The sequence below is a fragment of the Bufo bufo genome, chromosome 7 (genome assembly GCF_905171765.1).
Source record: "Bufo bufo chromosome 7, aBufBuf1.1, whole genome shotgun sequence".
Classification (NCBI taxonomy): domain Eukaryota; kingdom Metazoa; phylum Chordata; class Amphibia; order Anura; family Bufonidae; genus Bufo; species Bufo bufo.
In genome coordinates this window covers 137,338,331-137,362,517 of record NC_053395.1, presented here as the reverse complement: position 1 = coordinate 137,362,517, position 24,187 = coordinate 137,338,331, and the positions used below count along the sequence as shown (strand labels likewise).

The window sequence follows — 24,187 nt, the reverse complement described above, 5'->3', positions numbered from 1 at the left end:
CTGCCAACTATAGGGGACATTATGACCCCCTTTATCTTTTTATTAGTCACATTGTAAAAATATCACAGGGTCAATTACAAAGATGCTTACTTGTTTCAAACAACTGAATGTGTGGGCTATGATTAAGAACACACATTGTTATTCGAAACGCGTAAGAGTCTTTTTAATTGACCCTGTGATGTTCTTAGAATGTGACTAATACAGGATACATTTTTAGAAGAGCGGGAGATTTTAAATTTTTCCTCCATGCACTTCTCCTTTGGTGAGCAGAAATCTCTCTGTGTTTCCTGCTGCAGACATATTCTGCAGCAAAATGTTCTCATAACTTTTAGGGTTCGGATACACAACAGTTTTAGCCGCAACTGACCAAAGATCATGGTATAGTGGGACAGCCATAGGAATGAATGGTGTTGCAGTGCGACTCACATGTTAACAGTGACCGCTACATGCAAATCACAAAAAATCTAACACTGGTGACATGTGTCACAACCAAAATCGCTTTGTACCCTAAAATCCACAGCATGTAAATTTGTTGCAGATATTTGCTGCAGATTTCATCTATTGCAATGCCCCAAAATATGCAGCAAAATGCACAGTTTGGTACCTTTCAGGCAGATCAGCTTTCGCCATGTGTGTCTATATCCTTCTTTTTTAAACTACTCTATTATAACCTGCCTGTCCAAAAAAAAGTTGCCACCAAAAAAAAGGTGACACACTCTAATATTTCGTTGGACCTCCTTTAGCTTTGATTACGGCACACATTCGCTGTGGCATTGTTTCGATAACCTTCTTCAATGTCGCAAGATTTATTTCCATCCAGTGTTGCATTAATTTTTTACCAAGATCTTGCATTGATGATGGTAGAGTCTGACTGCTGCGCAAAGCCTTCTCCAGCACATCCCAAAGATTCTCAATGGGGTTAAGGTCTGGACTCTGTGGTGGCCAATCCATGTGTGAAAATGATGTCTCATGCTCCCTGAACCACTCTTTCACAATTTGAGCCCGATGAATCCTGGCATTGTCATCTTGGAATATGCCCGTGCCATCAGGGAAGAAAAAATCCATTGATGGAATAACCTGGTCATTCAGTATGCTCAGGTAGTCAGCCTACCTCATTCTTGGAGCACATACTGTTGCTGAACCTAGACCTGACCAACTGCAGCAACCCCAGATCATAGCACTGCCCCCACAGGCTTGTACAGTAGGCACTAGGCATGATGGGTGCATCACTTCATCTGCCTCTCTTCTTACCCTGATGCGCCCATCACTCTGGAACAGGGTAAATCTTGACTCATCAGACCACATGACCTTCTTCCATTGCTCCAGAGTCCAATCTTTATGCTCCCTAGCAAATTGAAGCCTTTTTTTTTTCCTGGTTTGCCTCACTGATTATTGGTTTTCTTATGGCTACACAGCTGTTCAATGCCAATCCCTTAAGTTCCCTTCGCATTGTGCGTGTCGAAATGCTCTTACTTTCACTATTAAACATAGCCCTGAGTTCTACTGTTGTTTTTCTTCAATTTGATTTCAACAAACATTTAAGTGATCGCCGATTACGATCATTCAGGATTTTTTTACCACCACATTTCTTCCTCGAATACAATGGGTCCCCACTATCATTCGAGTTTTTAATAATGCGTTGGACAGTTCTTAACCCAATCTTAGTAGTTTCTGCAATCTCCTTAGATGTTTTCTCTGCTTGATGCATGCCAATGATTTGACCCGTCTCAAACAGACTAACATCTTTTCCACGACCACGAGATGTTTTTTTTGACATGGTTGTTTAAGAAATGAGAAGCAGCTCATTGCACCAGTTGGGGTTAAACAACTTGTTGCCATCTGAAAGATAATCGCCCATACAGTAATTATCCAATAGGAGGCTCATACCTATTTGCTTAGTTAAATCCAGGTGGCGACTTTTCTTTTGGACAGGCAGTGTATTATGTCTGAACTATTAGTAGCCATTCATGGTAATCCAAATTCATTGCTGGTTTCCTGTCAGGCACAAGATATTTAACATCTATTCCTGCTGGTCTATATACAGCATACTTAACCTCTTGGGAACGCAAGGCGTACCTGTGCGCCCTGATGTCCCGGTACTTAAGGACACAGGACGTACGCCATACGCCCTGTGTATTTCAGATCACCGACGCACGGCGGGCAGTGATCGGAACAGAGTGCCTTCTGAAATCATTCAGCAGGCACTCTGTGACAATGCCCCCCCCCCCGGTATCGGCGATCGCAGCAAACTGCAGGTCAATTCAGACCTGCGGTTTGTTGCGTTTCAGGATTATTCGGGTCTCTGGTGACCCGATAACCTGGAATAGGATGGTGATCGGTGGTGTGATAATACACCACCAATCACCATCCTTAAATCCTGAGAGGTGATGGTGACATCACCTCTCGGGATCGCTTCCGATTGGCTGGACAGGCGGGCGGGGGTTAAATTCTCCCAGCTCTGCTCTCCTCCTCCACATTGCTTCCTGGAGTGAGAGAGAGAGCAGCCAATCGTCCAGCTCCTGATCCCAGCACCCCCACTGAGCCACCATAATGCCATCTGGCACTAAAAAGTATTTTTGGATTACACTGATCGGGTGTCTGGGGTCCACAGCACACTCAGCTGTGTGACCCTAGACCCCCCCAGGGGTGCTTCAGCTTGCCCCCAGTGGTGCTTCAGCTTGCCGGTACTCTTAGTGTCCGGCCACTGTTAGCGCATCGCCCACCCCACCGCTGAACAGCTAGTTTGAATATTTTTTTTTACACATTTTTCTGGCCTTTTTTTTAAAATGTATTTATTTATTTTTCTTTCTGTTAGGTTTAGGGTAAGTACGCGAACACCCGTGCCCCCACACACACGCACACTAAATAAAGTTTTCCACACACACTCCCCTATGGCCCACCAGACGTTCTCGGCCGAGGAGGCATATGCCCTGCTTGCCTCCGACTCCGAGAGCCCCAGTGAGGACGAGGATGACCCCACTTTCCTCTTGTCATCCGCGTCCTCCTCATCATCTAGCGATGATGATGAGCCCCCAAGGTGGCGGCGCCGCCGCCAGGTGGAGCAAGGGTACCCCCATGCCATGGACCCTGTGGCCCACACTAGTATGAGCAGCTCTGGGGCTCGTACTAGTTTTCCAGCCCACCAGATAAGTCCACCTGAGCCCCCTACCGGTGAACTTACATTGTGTACCACAGAGGATTTTGAGCCCGTGATTCCTGATTTTGTTGGCCAATCAGGAATCCAGATTCCCACAGAGGGCTTCACTGAATATGACTATTTCAGTCTTTTTTGGCTAGGTCCGGTGGCAGGACTCCGGTCAGTGCAGCCGAGATGAGGACGTTATGGGGCCTCGTGCTGCACATGGGCCTAGTAAAAAAAAAAATGGCAGGCAGTACTGGAGTGGGGACGTCCTCTACCAGACCCCACTCTACTGTATGGCCATGACACGTTCCCGTTTTGAGGCCATCCGGAAATGCCTGCATTAAGCAGATAATGCAGCATGTCTCCCCCCCGAGGTGATCCTGCCTATGACTGCCTGTACAAAATCAGTCCGGTTATCGATCACTTCGGGACCAAATTTTTGGAGGCCTGTGTACCTGTTGATGAGTCTTTCATTGCTTTCAAGGGGAGACTCATTTTCCGCCAGTATGTTCCCTCTAATCGGGCGAGGTATGTCGTGAAGCTGTACAAACTTTGTGAGAGTACCTCAGGGTACACTGGAGGCGCCCGGATCGTCCCTGGCTGGCACTTTCCAGGTGTAGTCCCCCATACTTGAAAGAAGGGACGGTCCCCAAAAAAATGCAAAGTGTGTAACAGGAGGGGGTTACGGAATGACACCACCACTTAGTGTGACACGTGCCTCGATAATCCAGGCCTCTGCATTGACGGTTGCTTCAGGGAGTACCACACTTCCATGGAGTACTAAATTTATAATCCCCTTCCCCAATTTTAATTCTATTTGGCCACAGACAATCACTCAGAAAAAAAAATAAAAAAACTATGGCTCTCATGACCTAACCCCTCAGATGAACACAGTCCAAAAAATAAAATAAAAACGGTGTAAAAAAATGGCTTTTTTTTACACCGTTTTTATAAAAAAAAATTGACTGTGTTCATCTGAGGTGAGGTCATGTGTTAGTTTTATAGAGCAGATTCTTACGGACGCGGCAAAACCTAATATGTCTACTTTTAAAATGTATTTAGGTTTAGAACTATAATATCCTTTTTTAAACAAAAAATAACATTTTAGTATCTCCATAGTCAGTTTTTTTTTTTGTTTTTTTTTGCCGATTGTCTTAAGTAGGGGCTGATTTTTTGCGGATGAGAGGCACTATTTTGGGGTGCATATGACTTTTTCATCATTTGCTATTAAACTTTTTGTGATGTAAGGTGTAAGGTGTAAGCTAAAAAATAAAAAACGGACTCAGACTATGAAAAGGTTTCAAAACAGCAATTTTTTGCCCAATTTTCCATTTTAATCAATTTTTTTCCGTTAACAAAGCAAGGGTTAACCGTCAAACAAAACTATATTTATTGCCCTGATTCTGTAGTTTTCAGAAACACCCCATATGTGGTCGTAAATTGCTGTATGGCCAAACGGCAGGGCACACAAGGAAAGGAGCGCCATATGGTTTTTGGAACGCAGATTTTGCTGGACTGGCTTTTTGACACCATGTCCCATTTGAAGCCCCCTGGATGCATCCCTAGAGTAGAAACTCCATAAAAGTGTCCCCATCTAAGAAACTACACCCCTCAAGGTATTCAAAACTGATTTTACAAACTTTTTTTTTAACCCTTTAGGCCCCTTTCACACGGGCGAGTATTCCGCGCGGGTGCAATGCGTGAGTTGAACGCATTGCACCCGCACTGAATCCTGACCCATTCATTTCTATGGGGCTGTGCACATGAGCTGTGATTTTCATGCATCACTTGTGCATTGCGTGAAAATCGCAGCATGCTCTATATTCTGCATTTTTCACACAACACAGGCCCCATAGAAGTGAATGGGGCCGCGTGAAAATCGCAAGCATCCGCAAGCAAGTGCGGATGCGGTGCGATTTTCACGCATTGTTGCTAGGTGACGATCGGGCTGGGGACCCGATCTGTATTATTTTCCCTTATAACATGGTTATAAGGGGAAATAATAGCATTCTGAATACAGAATGCAAAGTAAAATAGAGATGGAGGGGTTAAAAAAAATAATAATAATTAACTCACCGAGTCCACTTGATCGCGTAGTTGCGGATCTCTGTCTTCTTCTGTAATGTTGAGCTTCCGGCTAAGGACCTGTGGTGACTTCACTTCACATGATCCAATAACATGGTCCCTCACCATGGTGATGAACCATGTGATTGGACCATGTGATGAGCACAGTGACGTCATCAAAGGTCCTATTCCTGTGCACAGCAAAGAAGAAGACAGAAGAGATGCCAGCTGCGCGATCAAGTGGATTAAGGTGAGTTAAATTATTTTTTATTTTATTTTTAACCCCTCCAGCCCTATTGTACTATGCATTCTGTATTCAGAATGCTATTATTTTCCCTTATAACCATGTTATAAGGGAAAATAATACAATCTACAGAACACCTAACCCGAACTTCTGTGAAGAAGTTCGGGTTTGGGTACCAAACATGGCGATTTTCTCATGCGCGTGCAAAACGCATTATAATGTTTTGCACTCGCGCGGAAAAATCGTCCATGTTCCCGCAACGCACCCGTACCTTTTCCCGCAACGCCTGTGTGAAACCAGCCTTGGGTGTTCCACAAGAGTTATTGGCAAATGGAGATGAAATTTCAGAATTTAAATTTTTAGTAATCTTGCCTCACATAAATGTAATATAAATAAATCATATGTACCCTAAAAATAGTCCCAACCAAACTGCCACCTTATCCCGATGTTTTCAAAATGGGGTCAAGAGTTTCTACTCTATTGGTGCATCAGGGGGCTTCAAATAGGACATGGTGTAAATAAACCAGTCCAGCAAAAGCTGCCTTCCAGAAACCATATGGTGTTCCTTTCCTTCTGCGCCCTGCCGTGTGCTCGTACAGTAGTTTACGACCACATATGGGGTGTTTCTATAAAGTACAGAATCAGGGCAATAAATATTGAGTTTTGTTTGGCTGTTAACCCTTGCTTTGTTACTGAAAAAATTGATTAAAATGGAAAATTTGGCAAAAAATTTAAATTCTGAGATTTCATCTGCATTTGCCAACAACTCTTGTGGAACACGTAAAGGGTTAAGAAATTTTGTAAAATCAGTTTTGAATAGCTTGAGGGGTATAAGGGTATAGTTTCCAAAATGGGGTCATTTTTGGATGGTTTCTATTATGTAAGCCTCACAAAGTGACTTCAGATCTGAACTGGTCCTTAAAAAGTGGGTTTTGGAAAATTTCTGAAACATTTTAAGATTTGCTTCTAAACTTCTAAGCCTTGTAAGGCCCCAAAAAATAAAATGGCATTCCCAAAATGATCCAAACATGAAGTAGACATATGGGGAATGTAAATTAATAACTATATTTGAAGGTATTACTATGTATTATAGAAGTAAAGAAATTGAAACTTGGAAATTTGCTAATTTTTCTACATTTTTTGTAAATTTTGTATTTTTTTAATAAATAAAAATGAATTTTTTTTTACTCCATTTGACTAGTGTCATGAAATACAACATGTGACGAAAAAACAATCTCAGAATGGCCTGAATAAGTTAAAGCGTTTTAAAGTTATCACCACATAAAGTGACACTGGTCAGATTTGCAAAAAATGGCCTGGTCCTTAAGGTGAAAATGAGCCCGGTCCTTAAGGGGTTAAATTATAGCCTGTATTCTGCTGATGAATTCACATCATCAGGGAATTCGAATTCTTCACCTCTTCTTTACCTTCTTCTGTTATCGGACTCTTTCTCGCAGGAGTAAGTTATTATAATAAGACTATAGTCTTATGACTTAGGGAGTTCATGTCTTTCTCTATTATCTTAGGGTAAGTTTAACCTACTCATCCTGTCCAATATGAAACTATGAAAATCCTTTTTAGAGGCCAACATTACCCAAAACTAAAAGAAAATCTGTGAAATGTGATTGTAAAATACCACCATTTTAATATCCATCTCAATTCTAATTGTGCTTTTGTGTACATCTTCTCAAAGTAAGGTTGGGTTCGCACATGACCTTTGAACCCTAGCCTGTTCCAGTGGAGGAATAGACTGCCGGAGTTCACCATATCCAGCATAACTAGATACCGCCGTGCACTGCTGTGGATCCAGTCGCTTTCTTGCATATGTATATGCCTGCTTGTGGCTGAGCAAAAAATGCTGCATATAGCTTTTATTTTCGGCCGAAAGCCAGCATGTACGCTGAATACAGTGAATTCTGGCATTCTGTTCTTCTGCTGGAACAGACTGCTGAAGTTCAAAGCGCACATGTGAACCGGCCTATAGTTCCCAAAGGCGTTATGTTTTCCTAATACTGTTCTGTCAGAGGAACAGATAAATGGACAAAACTGATCCATTTTATTTTGAGCATCAGTTTTGCTCAATTTGTGTCAGATTAGGCTTTCTGTAGCAAAAATTACTGAAACCTGATGGAACTGACACAAACTGAGCACAAGTGATGCTCAGAATAACCCATTCAAACAAATGAGACTAAATGGATCAGTTTTGTTTCCATTTTCCTTTTTCTCTGAAAAGAAATATGAATGTGAAGTTGGCATTTGGGAGAGTTCGCATCTCCATTTCATTTTCCGTTCTTCTGATCTGTCTGAAGAACAGAAAAAAAGAATCCGGATCCTGTTAAATAAAAATAAGAAAATAATCCTGTTGCACATTTGGCATCCATTTTAGCCACTTCCATCTGATATCCTTTTTTTCAGATGGGGGTGGGGGGTAATGTACTGCATGTAGGGCTCTTTTTCCCGTCTCAAAAAAACGGGTCTCAAACGGATGCTAAATGTGCAACAGAATCCCTTTTTTTTTTACAGGATCCTGTGAAAAAATGGATCCTGTGCATATCTGATGCAACAGGATTTGTTTTTTACGGGGTCCTGTTTTGAATTTCGTTCTTCTGACAGATGAACGGAAAATGAAATGGAGATGTGAACTCTCCCTTAGCCGTTTACTTATTTTCATTGACAAGTTTAAAAATAAAATATTAAAAGCCCTATGTGTCTACTAACTAATTTCCTATAAGTGGCTGGCTATGAAACCTGTGAAACCTTGCTGAGAAATGAATGTCTGGGTTGCAAAGAATTCCTAATACTGATTATTGTTGTGACTGTCATTTATTTTCAGTTTGTATGTCATTTCTTCTTTGCATAAGTGATATATATTTAACAATTTGTATGTTCTTTTTTGCAGCTGATTGCCGTTTTTGATGAACAGGATGCATCCAATAGAACAGATGATGCATCCTTTATTACAGACCATCTGAATCCTGATCCTTTTGAAACAGAGTTGTCCTCCAAACACCAGCCACTTCGAGGGGAAATTGAAGTCACCCCCTCAGCACTAAAGCGTGGTATGCCACTTTCTTTTCTACACACTGTAGTTGCTTGGCTTATAATTTTTTAACACAGTTTTATAGTCTATGTATGAGCATCGTTGTAAGATGCGCACATGAATAGATTTGTATGCTTTCAAAAACCAATGTCTTTCCAGTGAGAAAGTAGTTAATAAAAACTGTATGGGAACAGGGAAAAAGAACGTCTGGGAATTTCTACTGCAGCTTCTCCCTTCCCAATATGGGATGATTGACGGGTCTCTCCCTGTTTGCATATGGGGAGAGACCTGTTGATTAAGCTTAGCAGATCAGGGCGAAGCCACCCAGAATGACTCTTTTCATTGTTCCGAGCTCATTTTTAACCTATGTTTTCTCTGAAACATTTCAGAGTAAGGCTTGTTTCACATCTGCATTTTTAAATTCGGCAGGCTGTTCTGGCAGAGGAACAGCCTGCCAGATTTCACTTTACCTGGCATAGCCGGATACTTCTTTTCACTGCCAGACCCCATTAAGTACAGGGGATCCGACTGCTTTCCAGCCAAACTGTGGCACTTCTGCCAGCAACCAGTCGGATCCCATTATAGTTAATGGAGTCGGATACAGTGAAATCCAGCTGTTTCTTCCTCTGCCAGAACAGCCTGCCGGGTTTAAAATCACAGATGTGAAGGTAGCCTAAGGCCCCTTTCACACGAGCGTGACGGATTAGGTCTGGATGCGTTCAGGGTGCGTTCAGTGAAACTCGCACTATTTTGCAAGCAAGTTCAGTCAGTTTTGTCTGCGATTGCGTTCAGTTGTTCAGTTTTTTCCGCGCGGGTGCAATGCGTTTTTCACGCGCGTGATAAAAAATTGAAGGTTTACAAACAACATCTCTTAGCAACCATCAGTGGAAAAACGCATCACACACGCACTTGCTTGCGGATGCAATGTGTTTTTCACGCAGCCCCATTCATTTCTATGGGGCCAGGGCTGCGTGAAAATGTAGAATATAGAACATGCTGCGATTTTCACGCAACGCAGAACTCATACGTGAAAAACAACGCTCATGTACACAGACCCATTGAAATGAATGGGTCAGGATTCAGTGCAGGTGCTATGCGTTCACGTCACACATTGCACCCGCGCGGAAAACTCGCTCGTGTGAAAGGGGCCTAAGGCTTGATTCACACGACCCTGCCTGGTCCGTGAAGCACGGCCCATGTATTGGCTGCATCTAATGGACCGACTGCTACTCAAACCAGGAAAACTGAAAAATCTCTAGTTTTTCTAAAACTTTATCCTTTATTAGTAAAGTTCTAAAAACATCACACAGTCAGGTAAAAAGATTCGCATTTCGAAATAGAGTTGCACTGGGTATCGAACTGAATAACAGGACACAGGGATCCTGCGAACCACTGCGATACCTTAGGGGTTAATTGGCAGGGATCGCAATGCCCTGTCATAGAGGCCGCATATGTGATACTGACGCCGGCACCCGCAGCCTACACTTGTATTAATGTGTTAATTATATTCATTGGTGGCGCAGTGCGCCCCCCAACCCCAGTATTATAACTATTATAATCATTGGTGGCGCAGTGCGCCTCCCTCCCTAACCCCTCCAGTATTGAAGTCATTGGTGGCAGTGGCCACAGGGTTCCCTCCTCCCCTCCACATTGGTGGCAGTCGCAGTTCCGATCAGAGCCCCAGCAGTGTAATCGCGGGCTCCGATCAGTTACCATGGCAGCCAGGACGCTCCTGAATCCCTGGCTGCCATGGTAAGCTCCCTGCCGCTGTGTGCACAAAGCACAGGGCAGCAGGGACAGTGTAAAGTCCTATTCACTTTAATAGGGAGCTAATAGTTAGTAAGTAAAAAAAAAAAAAAATAATTAAAAGTTTATATCGTCCACTTTCCCAATTTTACATAGAAAATATATAAACAATAAAAAAAATAAACATATTACATATCGACATATTAAAATCTCCGTGAATGCTGTAACAGAAAAAAAAAAAAAAAAGGGGCCTGGATGTATTTCTGGAATGTAATAGGATTACAGGCTATAGCTACTAGAGAGGGGTCGTTGATACAGGGAGTTATTCTGATTGGAGTTGGGAAGGAATATTTTTCCCCTTAAGTGGGGAAAATTGTCTTCTACCTTGCAGGATAACCGGCCTTATATACTATGTTACTATATTAGATCATTTTATTTATTTTATTTATTTTATGCACTTATATAGCGCTACTATATTCCACAGTGCTTTACAGACATTAGCATTAAGCTGTCCCCAATGGGGCTCACAATCTAAGGTCCCTATCAGTATGTCTTTGGAGTGTGGGAGGAAACCGGAGTACCCGGAGGAAACCCACGCAAACACGGGGAGAACATACAAACTCCATGCAGATGTTGTCCTTGATTGGATTTGAACCTAGGAATCCAGCGCTGCAAGGCACCAGTGCTAACCACTGAGCTACCGTGCTGCCCATTCATGTGGTGTATGTCATTGTGTGCACCTCATGTAAGGTACAATACAGGTGAAACTCGAAAAATTAGAATATCATGCAAAGTTCATTTATTTCAGTAATGCAACTTAAAAGGTGAAACTAATATATGAGATAGACTCCTTACATGCAAAGCGAGATATTTCAAGCCTTTATTTGTTATAATTTTCATGATTATGGCTTACAGCTTATGAAACCCCAAAGTCACAATCTCAGGTACCCTTTGCACAGGGGATATGGATTAATTAGCTGACTAGAGTGTGTCACTTTGAGCCTAGAATATTAAACCTATTCACAAAATTCAAATTTTAAGCTGAATTAATGCAATTCCTTTTAATTTGCATTACTTAAATAAATGGACTTTTGCACGATATTCTTATTTTTCGAGTTTCACCTGTATATTGGGTGCACTACAAGGGAACCCAGAAAAAGATTAAGAGAACACATTTCGCAGGCAGCTAATGTTTTGGTACACACAATATATCTGCAGCTTCTTGGCATTTTTTAAGTGTACATCAAGGTGATCTTTGTCCCCTTCAAGTGATGAGCCTAGATAGGGTAGTTTATCTGAAAAGGGGAGGAGACTGGGAGAGTAAGTAGCATACAAGACAAAAATGAAAATAAAAACAGGCACTCACCAGCTGGTATGTCTATAGTAGAATGTTTATATAAAATATCACATAAAATATCACATAAAATATAAAATACAAAATAAAATGCAATGTATCATAATATGCACTGGGGTTGGCACATATATTCTATCACATTCGCTCTGTTGCGCAAAATACAAATATTATAGCGATATATTTAGAAAAGTTGCTTCAATATGATGGATTGATAAAAAAGAAAGAAAGTGATACTGTGTATAATAAATAAGATCAAAAATCTGTGACAGAAATGTCCCGTATAAGGATTGATACCTGTGAATGAAGGGTTATTCAAAAGTGAAAAAAACTGCTGATTGAGCAGCTGTAAAGAACTTGCATGTGTCTTCTTAGGTGATAATTGTGTCCATGTAGATTGATGTAGCAACTAATGTAGCGCTAATATAGAGATGTGAAACATCCGGTTTCACCAGCATACAAAGTCTGCACTCAGGGTTCAGTATATATTGAAATAGACGGGTTTTATGAATGGGGCGTCCCCCTATCCGTAAACCCTCTTACCTTGCCCTTTTAGAATGCCTGTGTGATTTATGCTGCCAATGGTCGCTGGGTCCTTTATGTCACGATGTGGGATCCGGTACTTTAAATTCACTGCTTACTGCCCTCCGGTCTCGGCGTTCCATGTGATGTATTTGCGTGTCACCTTCCAGGAAGTGATGTGCAGGGATCGCGTAGTCTCGCGATAGGTCTAACCAGTTTCGCTTTCACTGGTATCCAGATCACCAACAATGTGCTTATATTGACCAACGATGTATAAGTCTCTTTCCTCGGGTTAGGGTGGGTAATTTGTAGCTTGCAGGACCAGCCAGACGCGTTTCGAGGGGTCTCCCTCTTCCTCAGTGGCTATATAGCCACTGAGGAAGAGGGAGACCCCTCGAAACGCGTCTGGCTGGTCCTGCAAGCTACAAATTACCCACCCTAACCCGAGGAAAGAGACTTATACATCGTTGGTCAATATAAGCACATTGTTGGTGATCTGGATACCAGTGAAAGCGAAACTGGTTAGACCTATCGCGAGACTACGCGATCCCTGCACATCACTTCCTGGAAGGTGACACGCAAATACATCACATGGAACGCCGAGACCGGAGGGCAGTAAGCAGTGAATTTAAAGTACCGGATCCCACATCGTGACATAAAGGACCCAGCGACCATTGGCAGCATAAATCACACAGGCATTCTAAAAGGGCAAGGTAAGAGGGTTTACGGATAGGGGGACGCCCCATTCATAAAACCCGTCTATTTCAATATATACTGAACCCTGAGTGCAGACTTTGTATGCTGGTGAAACCGGATGTTTCACATCTCTATATTAGCGCTACATTAGTTGCTACATCAATCTACATGGACACAATTATCACCTAAGAAGACACATGCAAGTTCTTTACAGCTGCTCAATCAGCAGTTTTTTTCACTTTTGAATAACCCTTCATTCACAGGTATCAATCCTTATACGGGACATTTCTGTCACAGATTTTTGATCTTATTTATTATACACAGTATCACTTTCTTTCTTTTTTATCAATCCATCATATTGAAGCAACTTTTCTAAATATATCGCTATAATATTTGTATTTTGCGCAACAGAGCGAATGTGATAGAATATATGTGCCAACCCCAGTGCATATTATGATACATTGCATTTTATTTTGTATTTTATATTTTATGTGATATTTTATATAAACATTCTACTATAGACATACCAGCTGGTGAGTGCCTGTTTTTATTTTCATTTTTGCATTTGAAGTACATTTGTTACATTGGATGAACGGGTGAAACATCCAAAAAACAGAGCACCTTAACCACGCTAACAGACACGGGTGAGCCACGATATAATTATACTTTACTTAGCATACAAGACAAGCCTTTTGGATTCTGAATATAGACACAAGGACACCTAGAGACATGAATACGATTACTGACCTTTATGTATTTTTATTAATAAAGTGTTTTTAGTGACTTATATATATGTTTCCCCTCACCCATGATGGCACCTATGCGACTAGGACCTCCCATCCAGGACAGGAAACTTGAAGAGACAAAATGGTTCACACCCCCACCACACCTCAGTTCAGGTTTCCTGTCGTCCGGATAGGAGGTACCTGAGGAGCTCTGGCTCCTACCGTTGCTTATCTTTTCACCTCGGGAGGCTGGTGTGGTCCGGGTCTACTATACTGTAAAGGGACCTATCCCTGGCGGCGTCAGTCTCCTTGGGAGCCGCTGTCCGAGCCTGCTCTTCTCCCTGCCTCCTCCCAAGCCTCTTTGGGGAGCCGCTGTGGCAGTGTTCAGGTCGCTCCCGGTCCATTGCAGCAGGGTGCCTGACGTCCCGCTTCCAAGATGGCGGCACAGGCTTCTCTAGCATTCTGCTAGACAGGACAGCTCCTTCCGGCTCATTGATGTCATTTCCGGGCGCTGAGCCAGAAGAGGTGTGGGCATCCTCATCGGTTGGATTAGGCATTTTTGGGCCTAGGGGTTACAAGGAGCTGAGGCGTGTTTGATAAATTGGCAGCAGGAGAAGGCAGCCAGCCTTGTGTGCACACAATGCTGTGCAGGTTCTGGTTTTCCACCAACATGTCGGAACCAGGTGATGCAGGATGCGCCGACCCCATGGAGCACTCGAGGCCCACAAGCCTGGTATTGTTCCTGAGAAGTGGGGAAGCTTGACTCTACTATTGGTGAGATTTATCCTCTCCTAATTATTTTGGTTGTTGTTTTTGCTTTTTTGTTGTAGGTAGCAAAAACACCAAAGAAATCATCTGAAATGACTAGACATAAAGAATATGGTGGATGTAGAGTAGCTTTAGTAGCCTCTTATGTTAAACCACTATATTGATTCAAAATATGACCATCATGAAGTACAATGTGTCACGAGAAAACAATCTCAGAATGGCTTAAATAAGTAAAAGTGTTCAAAAGTTATTACCACATAAAGTGACACATGTCAGAATTACAAAAAATGACCTGGGCAGAAGGGCGAAAACTGGCCCGGGGTAGAAGGGGTTAAAAGGAGCGACATATTATGTTTACTCTCTCTCCCTTGTTATTTTAAATTCTGTCTGCATTAGCTCCAAGATCAGTATTTTGTAAAGTAAAAAATATGTATGACATGGCAACACAGATCTTAAAGGGAACCTGTCACCTGGATTTTGTGAATAGAGCTGAGGACATGGGTTGCTAGATGGCCACGAGCACATCCGCTATACCCAGTCCCCATAGCTCTGTGTGCTTTTATTGTGTAAAGAAAAAACGATTTGATACATATGCAAATTAACCTGAGATGAGTCAGAGCTTGAAAATATGACTCTTCTCTGGTCACACAGTAAGATATGACTCTTTTATGTTAATTTGCATATGTATCAAATCGTTCTTTTTACACAATAAAAACACAGAGAGCTATGGGGACTGGGTATAGCGGATGTGCTAGCGGCCATCTAGCAACCCATGTCCTCAGCTCTATACACAAAATCCCAGTGACAGGTTCCCTTTAAGTCTCAATGATGGCATAGGAATAAATTCTGGGAGAAGGAAATCTTGCAGAATGTATTGTTGCTTATCATCTCTGTTTCCATCTTTTGTCTGCATTTTAACAAGAACTGTTGCCTGTCACTTCTTGTCTCTACTTTTCTTGTGCAAGGTCCTTATTTCTTGTCATTGCTTGCGATTTTATTTTCCATGTGTACAGAGTGGTGTCCTTGAAATCTTTTTTACTGGTTGATGGGTAGGTTAAGCAAAGGAAGTTTAACCACTTAAGGCCCATGTACGGCGTGCTGATCGGGTGTGTGCAGGGGTCTGGCAGTCATTGATCGCCAGACCCCTGCTGTATGCGCCGGCATCGGTGAAATCACCAATGCCGGTGCATTAACCCCTGCATGGTCTCAGTCAGCGCTGACCGCGGCCGTGCGATGTCCGTGCAGGGAGGAATCAGCCATCGGGTCCCCGTGCTGCTGTGACGGGGACCCGATGGCAGGGAAGTCAGCCTGATGCCTTGCTTAGGCATCGTGGCTGCCTTCCGGAAGGGCCTGTGAGATCCAGCCCCCTGGATCTCAGAGGCAAGCAGGCTGTAAGTGTATTAGGTATCGCCGCGTCCAATTTGACCGGCTCAATAAAAATATCACATGACAAGTGAACACCGTCAAAAAAAAAAAAATGCTAATAAAAATTTTTTTGTCGCCTTACAACACTAAAAGTGCAATACCAAGCGAGCAAAACGAAATGCCCTTCAAACTAGTACCAAACTAACCGTCACCTCATCCTGCAAGAAAAGAGCCCCTACCTAAGACAATCGCCCAAAAGATAAAAAAAAAAACTATGGCTCTCAGACTATGTAGACACTAAAATATGATTTTTTTTTTGTTTCAAAAATGCTTTTATTGTGTTAAATGTAAAAAATTCTAATAAAATTGACATTAGGTATCGCTGCTTTCGTAACAACCTGCTCTATAAAAATTACACATGACCTAACCCCTCGGGTGAACACCTTAAAAAAAAAAAAATACATCACAAAAAGTTTAATATTAACCACCTCCGGACCGCTGTACGCAGATTCGCGTTCCGGAGGTGGCAGCGCTGCGCACAATCACGCATATACGCGTCATCTCGCGAGACGTGAGATTTCGCTCCAAGCCGGCCCGCGCATGCGCATCGCGGGCCGGCAAAATTCAAAGAAGAAGTTCGTCACCAGCCTGCCAGCAACGATCATTGGCTGGCAGGCTGGCGATTTTTAAAAAATCCAATCAAAAGTCATATAACAGATCATATTAGTAAATATGATCTGTTATATGGCTTCTCTGCTGGTCCTTTTCGTCGGTTGGATCCAGCAGAGAAGCAAACTGTAAGTACACCAAACACTTAACTGTAGCCCCTGATCACCCCCCTGCACCCCAATTAACCCTTTGATCACCCCTTTGATCGCCCCTGTCAATCACCAGTGAAAGGAAAAAAAGTGATCAGTGTAAACTGTCACTTTTTTTTTTTCACTAGTATTGGCTGTTAGGTTTTAGGGATAGTTTAGGCCCCTTGGTTAGGTAGTTAGCGTCAGTTAGCGCCCACCCCACCGCACCGCAGTCACTTTTATTCGCTGAATAGCGTATCGCTAATCAGCATTTGTACTTTTATAGTATCTGTAAGTGATCAAAACTGATCACGGTCAGATCTATAATAGTATTAGTGTCACTTTAGTTCGCCCTCCACCCAAAACGCAGTGTTTGCCCGATCAGGCCTGATCGGTCGCCCACACGTGCGTTCACCCACGCCCGCCCCGCCGCAGTGACAAAAAATATATATTTTTTGATCACTGCACATTCATTTTACACGCACTGCGGCGATAAAAAAATCAGTTTTGATATTTTTTATCAACCGCAGCGGCCTCCGGTACTTCGCTAGCCTCCCCTTTGTAAGACAGGCTTGCTTTTTTTCTTGGGTAGTCTCAGGGAATACCCCTAAATTTAGTAGTCCAAAATGTCAAACAGGGGGTATTCTTCTGAAGAGGCCTACAGGATTCTGACCCAGTCGGATGAGGAGTGGGAACCCTCATCTGATGAATCTAGCGGGTCAGAATATGAACCTGTGGAAAGCAGTGGCTCTCTGACCCAAAGTTCGGACGAGGAGGTGGAGGTCCCTGGCAGCACCAGGCGTACCCGGCCCCGTGTCGCTAGACCACAGGTTATGCAGGATCCGCTTCAAGAGCAGCAGAGTGGGGCTGTCGCTGCCGGATCACGTGGTGAGGCATACACCAGCAGCGCAGCCCTCCCTGGACCTAGTACCAGCACTGCCGTACAACATGGTGACGTGGCGAGCACCAGAAGGGCAGTTGAAGCTGGTACGGTGGCACGTGCACTAGTTACCCCGTCGCAGCCACCGCACAGACAGGCCCGTAGAGCCCCTAGAATCCCTGAGGTGCTGGCAAACCCTGATTGGCAGTCACCAACTTCAGCCGCACCTGTAGTTCCCCCTTTCACCGCCCAGTCTGGAGTTCGGGTTGAGACGGCTCAAATCGGTTCGGCCCTGGGATTTTTTGAGCTGTTCTTGACTGCGGAGCTCTTGGACTTAGTCGTGGCAGAGACCAACCAGTATGCCACACAATTTATATCCGCCAACCCGGGAAGCTTTTATGCCCAGCCTTTCCGGTGGAAACCAGTCCAAGTTTCCGAACTTAAATTTTTTTTAGGCCTTCTCCTCAACATGGGCCTGACAAAAAAGCATGAATTGCGGTCATATTGGTCAACGCACCCGATTCATCACATGCCCATGTTCTCTGCTGCTATGTCCAGGGCACGATTTGAGGCCATCCTCCGTTTCCTGCATTTTAGCGACAACACCACCTCCCGTCCCAGAGGCCACCCAGCTTTTGACCGGCTCCACAAAATTCGGCCCCTCATAGACCATTTCAACCAGAAATTTGCAGATTTGTATACCCCCGAGCAAAACATCTGCGTAGACGAGTCCCTAATACATTTTACCGGGCGCCTTGGCTTCAAACAGTACATCCCAAGCAAGCGTGCCCGGTATGGGGTCAAATTGTATAAGCTCTGTGAAAGGGCCACAGGCTATACCCACAAATTTCGGATCTATGAGGGAAAAGTTTAGACCCTGGAGCCGGTCGGTTGCCCTGACTACCTGGGGAGCAGTGGGAAGACAGTCTGGGACTTGGTGTCACCCTTATTCGGCAAGGGGTACCATCTTTATGTGGACAATTTTTACACAAGTGTGGCCCTCTTTAGGCATTTGTTTCTAGAACGGATTTGCGCCTGTGGCACCGCGCGAACTAGTCGCGTGGGCTTCCCCCAACGGCTTGTAACCACCCGTCTTGCAAGGGGGGAGAGGGCTGCCTTGTGTAACGAAGAACTGCTCGCGGTGAAATGGAGAGACAAGCGTGACGTTTACATGCTCTCCTCCATTCACGCAGACACGACAATCCAAATTGAGCGAGCAACCCGTGTCATTGAAAAGCCCCTCTGTGTCCACGACTATAATGCGCTCATGGGAGGGGTGGACTTCAATGACCAGATGTTGTCTCCGTATTTAGTTTCCCGCAGAACCAGACGCTGGTATAAGAAGGTGTCTGTATATTTAATTCAATTGGCGCTGTACAATAGTTTTGTTCTCTACAGTAAGGCTGGGAGAACACGATCTTTCCTCAAATTCCAGGAAGAGATCATCGAGAACCTCCTTTACCCAGGAGGTTCCGTGGCCCCATCCACCAGTGTAGTTAGCCGTCTACACGAGCGACATTTCCCCAGTGTCGTTCCTGGTACCTCAACCCAACCGTCACCCCGAAAAAGATGTCGTGTCTGTAGCAGGAGTGGAATAAGGCGTGACACCCGCTATTTCTGTCCTGACTGTCCTGACCACCCTGCCCTATGCTTTGGTGAGTGTTTCCGGAAGTACCACACACAGGTACACCTAGCATAGGGATTGCATCTCACAGGACAGGCACACAGGGCTATTAGGGCCCTTTCTCTCTCAGCTGCTGCAAACCTCTCCTTTCACCTGGGATAAAGTGCATAACGTACTTCGCCACATCTTTGGGCGATTTGCGCTTTGCACATTGTCCCATGGGGAAGGAGAGGTTTGTTCTATAAAGGTAAAAAAAACTAAACAAAAAAAAAATTACCGGTAAGTAAAAAAGTTAAAAAAGTTAAAAAAAAGTTAATATGTTCTGTTCTAAAGTTAATAAAGTTATTGCTTTGCGGCCTGGTTTTTTCTTTTTTGTTTTGTTTTTTTTACCTTCCAGGTGGACCAACCGATCGACCAGCTGCAGCACTGATGTGCATTCGGACAGAAGCATTGCGCTGCTGTCAGATTACACGCAAGTCGGTGTATGCGGCGCTGCAAGACGAGATTTCTCCTCTGCAGTAAAAGATATGTTTGCCGAGGCATATGAGCTGAGGAGGTGGCGGTGTTCATATACTTTGGCAAACACTTTGTATATATAAAAAAAAAAATCCCGGCAATGATTTATTCATCCACATCGATTGATGTGAATGGAGAAATCTGGTTTGCCAGGGCATACGAGCTGAAGTGGGTATGGATGTTGGGCGGAGCTCCTATGTCCTGGCAGACGCCTTTCCCCTCCTTTTTCTTTTTTTGGCAGAGATTTTTTCATCCACATTGATCGATGCGAATGAAGAAATCTGTGCCATTCATTTTTTTCTTTCAGCCCAGAGGCTGAACGGAAAAAAAAAATCTCATTACCCGTATGCTCAATATAAGGAGAATAGCAGAAACTCCTAATGCTGGGCATACATGTAATGATTGCGGAGACCCTCAAATGCCAGGGCAGTACAAACACCCCACAAATAACACCATTTTGGAAAGAAGACACCCCAAGGTATTCGCTGAGGGGCATATTGAGTCCATGAAAGATTGAAATTTTTGTCCCAAGTTAGCGGAAAGGGAGACTTTGTGAGAACAAAATCAAAAAAATCAATTTCCGCTAACTTGTACCAAAATTTTTTTTTTTCAATGAACTCGCCATGCCCCTCATTGAATACCTTGGGGTGTCTTCTTTCCAAAATGGGGTCACATGTGGGGTATTTATACTGCCCTGGCATTTTAGGGGCCCCAAAGCGTGAGAAGAAGTCTGGTATCCAAATGTCTAAAAATGCCCTCCTAAAAGGAATTTGGGCCCCTTTGCCCACCTAGGCTGCAAAAAAGTGTCACACATCTGGTATCTCTGTATTCAGGAGAAGTTGAGGAATGTGTTTTGGGGTGTCTTTTTACATATACCCATGCTGGGTGAGATAAATATCTTGGTCAAATGCCAACTTTGTATAAAAAAATGGGAAAAGTTGTCTTTTGCCAAGATATTTCTCTCACCCAGCATGGGTATATGTAAAATGACACCACAAAACACATTCCCCACCTTCTCCTGAGTACGGAGATACCAGAAGTGCGACACTTTTTTGCAGCCTAGGTGGGCAAAGGGGCCCATATTCCAAAGAGCAACTTTCGGATTTCACAGGTCATTTACCTACTTACCACACATTAGGGCCCCTGGAAAATGCCAGGGCAGTATAACTACCCCACAAGTGACCCCATTTTGGAAAGAAGACACCCCAAGGTATTCCGTGAGGGGCATGGCAAGTTCCTGGAATTTTTTATTTTTTGTCACAAGTTAGTGGAAAATGATGATTTTTTTTTTTTTTTTTTTTTCCATACAAAGTCTCATATTCCACTAACTTGTGACAAAAAATAAAAACTTCCATGAACTTACTATGCCCATCAGCGAATACCTTGGGGTCTCTTCTTTCCAAAATGGGGTCACTTGTGGGGTAGTTATACTGCCCTGGCATTCTAGGGGCCCAAATGTGTGGTAAGGAGTTTGAAATCAAATTCTGTAAAAAATGACCTGTGAAATCCGAAAGGTGCTCTTTGGAATATGGGCCCCTTTGCCCACCTAGGCTGCAAAAAAGTGTCACACATCTGGTATCTCCGTACTCAGGAGAAGGTGGGGAATGTGTTTTGGGGTGTCATTTTACATATACCCATGCTGGGTGAGAGAAATATCTTGGCAAAAGACAACTTTTCCCATTTTTTTATACAAAGTTGGCATTTGACCAAGATATTTCTCTCACCCAGCATGGGTATATGTAAAAAGACACCCCAAAACACATTCCTCAACTTCTCCTGAGTACGGAGATACCAGATGTGTGACACTTTTTTGCAGCCTAGGTGGGCAAAGGGGCCCACATTCCAAAGAGCACCATTCGGATTTCACAGGTCATTTTTTACTGAATTTGATTTCAAACTCCTTACCACACATTTGGGCCCCTAGAATGCCAGGGCAGTATAACTACCCCACAAGTGACCCCATTTTGGAAAGAAGAGACCCCAAGGTATTCGCTGATGGGCATAGTGAGTTCATGGAAGTTTTTATTTTTTGTCACAAGTTAGTGGAATATGAGACTTTGTATGAAAAAAAAAAAAAAAAAGAAAAATCATCATTTTCCACTAACTTGTGACAAAAAATAAAAAATTCTAGGAACTCGCCATGCCCCTCACGGAATACCTTGGGGTGTCTTCTTTCCAAAATGGGGTCACTTGTGGGGTAGTTATACTGCCCTGGCATTCTAGGGGCCCAAATGTGTGGTAAGGAGTTTGAAATCAAATTCTGTAAAAAATGACCTGTGAAATCCGAAAGGTGCTCTTTGGAATATGGGCCCCTTTGCCCACCTAGGCTGCAAAAAAGTGTCACACATCTGGTATCTCTGTATTCAGGAGAAGTTGGGGAATGTGTTTTGGGGTGTCTTTTTACATATACCCATGCTGGGTGAGATAAATATCTTGGTAAAATGCCAACTTTGTATAAAAAAATGGGAAAAGTTGTCTTTTGCCAAGATATTTCTCTCACCCAGCATGGGTATATATAAAATGACACCCCAAAACACATTCCCCACCTTCTCCTGAGTACGGAGATACCAGATGTGTGACACTTTTTTGCAGCCTAGGTGGGCAAAGGGGCCCATATTCCAAAGAGCACCTTTCGGATTTCACAGGTCATTTTTTACAGAATTTGATTTCAAACTCCTTACCACACATTTGGGCCCCTAGAATGCCAGGGCAATATAACTACCCCACAAGTGACCCCATTTTGGAAAGAAGAGACCCCAAGGTATTCGCTGATGGGCATAGTGAGTTCAAAGAACTTTTTATTTTTTGTCACAAGTTAGTGGAATATGAGACTTTGTAAGAAAAAAAAAAAAAATCATCATTTTCCGCTAACTTGTGACAAAAAATAAAAAGTTCTATGAACTCACTATGCCCATCAGCGAATACCTTAGGGTGTGTACTTTCCGAAATGGGGTCATTTGTGGGGTGTTTGTACTGTCTGGGCATTGTAGAACCTCAGGAAACATGACAGGTGCTCAGAAAGTCAGAGCTGCTTCAAAAAGCGGAAATTCACATTTTTGTACCATAGTTTGTAAATGCTATAACTTTTACCCAAACCATTTTTTTTTTACCCAAACATTTTTTTTTTATCAAAGACATGTAGAACAATAAATTTAGAGCAAAATTTATATATGGATCTCGTTTTTTTTGCAAAATTTTACAACTGAAAGTGAAAAATGTCATTTTTTTGCAAAAAAATCGTTAAATTTCGATTAATAACAAAAAAAAGTAAAAATGTCAGCAGCAAAGAAATACCACCAAATGAAAGCTCTATTAGTGAGAAGAAAAGGAGGTAAAATTCATTTGGGTGGTAAGTTGCATGACCGAGCAATAAACGGTGAAACTAGTGTAGGTCAGAAGTGTAAAAAGTGGCCTGGTCTTTCAGGGTGTTTAAGCACTGGGGGCTGAGGTGGTTAAGCAATCAAAAAGTCATATGCACCCCAAAATAGTGCCAATTAAACTGTCATCTCATTTTACAAAAATGATACCCTACCTAAGACAATCACATAAAAACTGAAAAAACTATATGGCTCTCAGACTATGGAAACACTAAAATATTTATTTATTTATTTTTTGTTTCAAAAATGATCTCATTGTGTAAAATTTACATAAATAAAAAAAAAGTATACATATTAGGTATTGCCACGCCCGGAACGAACTGCTCTATAAAAATATCACATGACCTAACTCCTCATGTGAACACAGTAAAAAAAAAAAAAAATCAAAAAAGCCATTTTTTGTCACCTTGCATCAGAAAAAAGTGTAATAGCAAGCGATCAAAAAGTCATATGCACTCCAAAATAGTAGCAATCAGTCATCTCATCCCACAAAAAATTAGACCCTACTTAAAACAATCGCCCAAAAAATAAAAAAAACTAGGGCTGTCAGAATATGGAGACTGAAACATGATATTTTTTTTTATTCTAAGTGCTGTTATTGTGTAAAACATAAATAAATAAATAAAAAAAGTATCACCGCGTCCGTAGCAACCTGCTCTATAAAAATATCACATGATCTATCTACATTGGAAATAACAAAAAAAGGTGCCAAAACAGCTAATTTTTGTTATCTTGCCTCACAAAAAGTGTAATATACAGCAACCAAAAATCATATGTACCCTAAAATAGTACAAACAAAACTGCCACCTTATCCCATAGTTTCCAAAATTGGATATTTTTTTGGCGTTTCTACTATAGGGATGCATCAGGGGGTCTTCAAATGTGACATGGCAGCTTAAAATTATGCCAGTGAAATCTGCCCTCCAAAAACCATATGGCGTTCCTTTCCTTCTGCCCAATGCCGTGTGCCCGTACAGCAGTTTACTACCACATATGGGGTGTTTCTGTAAACTTCAGAATAAGCGCAATAAATATTGAGTTTTGTTTGGCTGTTAATTCTTGCTTTGTTAGTGGAAAAAATAGATAAAAATGGAAAATCTGCCAAAAAAGTAAAATTCTGATATTTCATCTCCATTTTCCATTAATCCTTGTGGAACACATAAAGGGTTAACAAAGTTTGTAAAATCAGTTTTGAATACTTTGAGGGGTTTAGTTTAAAAAATAGGGTCATTTTTCGGTGGTTTCTATTATGTAAGCCTCACAAAGTGACTTCAGACCTGAACTGGTCCTGAAAAAGTGGGTTTTGGAAATTTTCTTAAAAATTTCAAGG

The 24,187-nt window shown here is 42.6% G+C and overlaps 1 protein-coding gene across 1 annotated transcript in view; it reads left to right on the top strand.

Annotated features, from left to right (window-relative positions):
* The window catches only part of PARD3B (par-3 family cell polarity regulator beta), a 1,801,259-nt gene that overhangs the window by 318,098 nt on the left and 1,458,974 nt on the right, over nucleotides 1-24,187 (top strand). Inside the window, 1 exon segment of the mRNA XM_040441847.1 lies at nucleotides 8,350-8,509. Within this exon segment, the coding sequence (XP_040297781.1) occupies nucleotides 8,350-8,509 (160 nt within the window).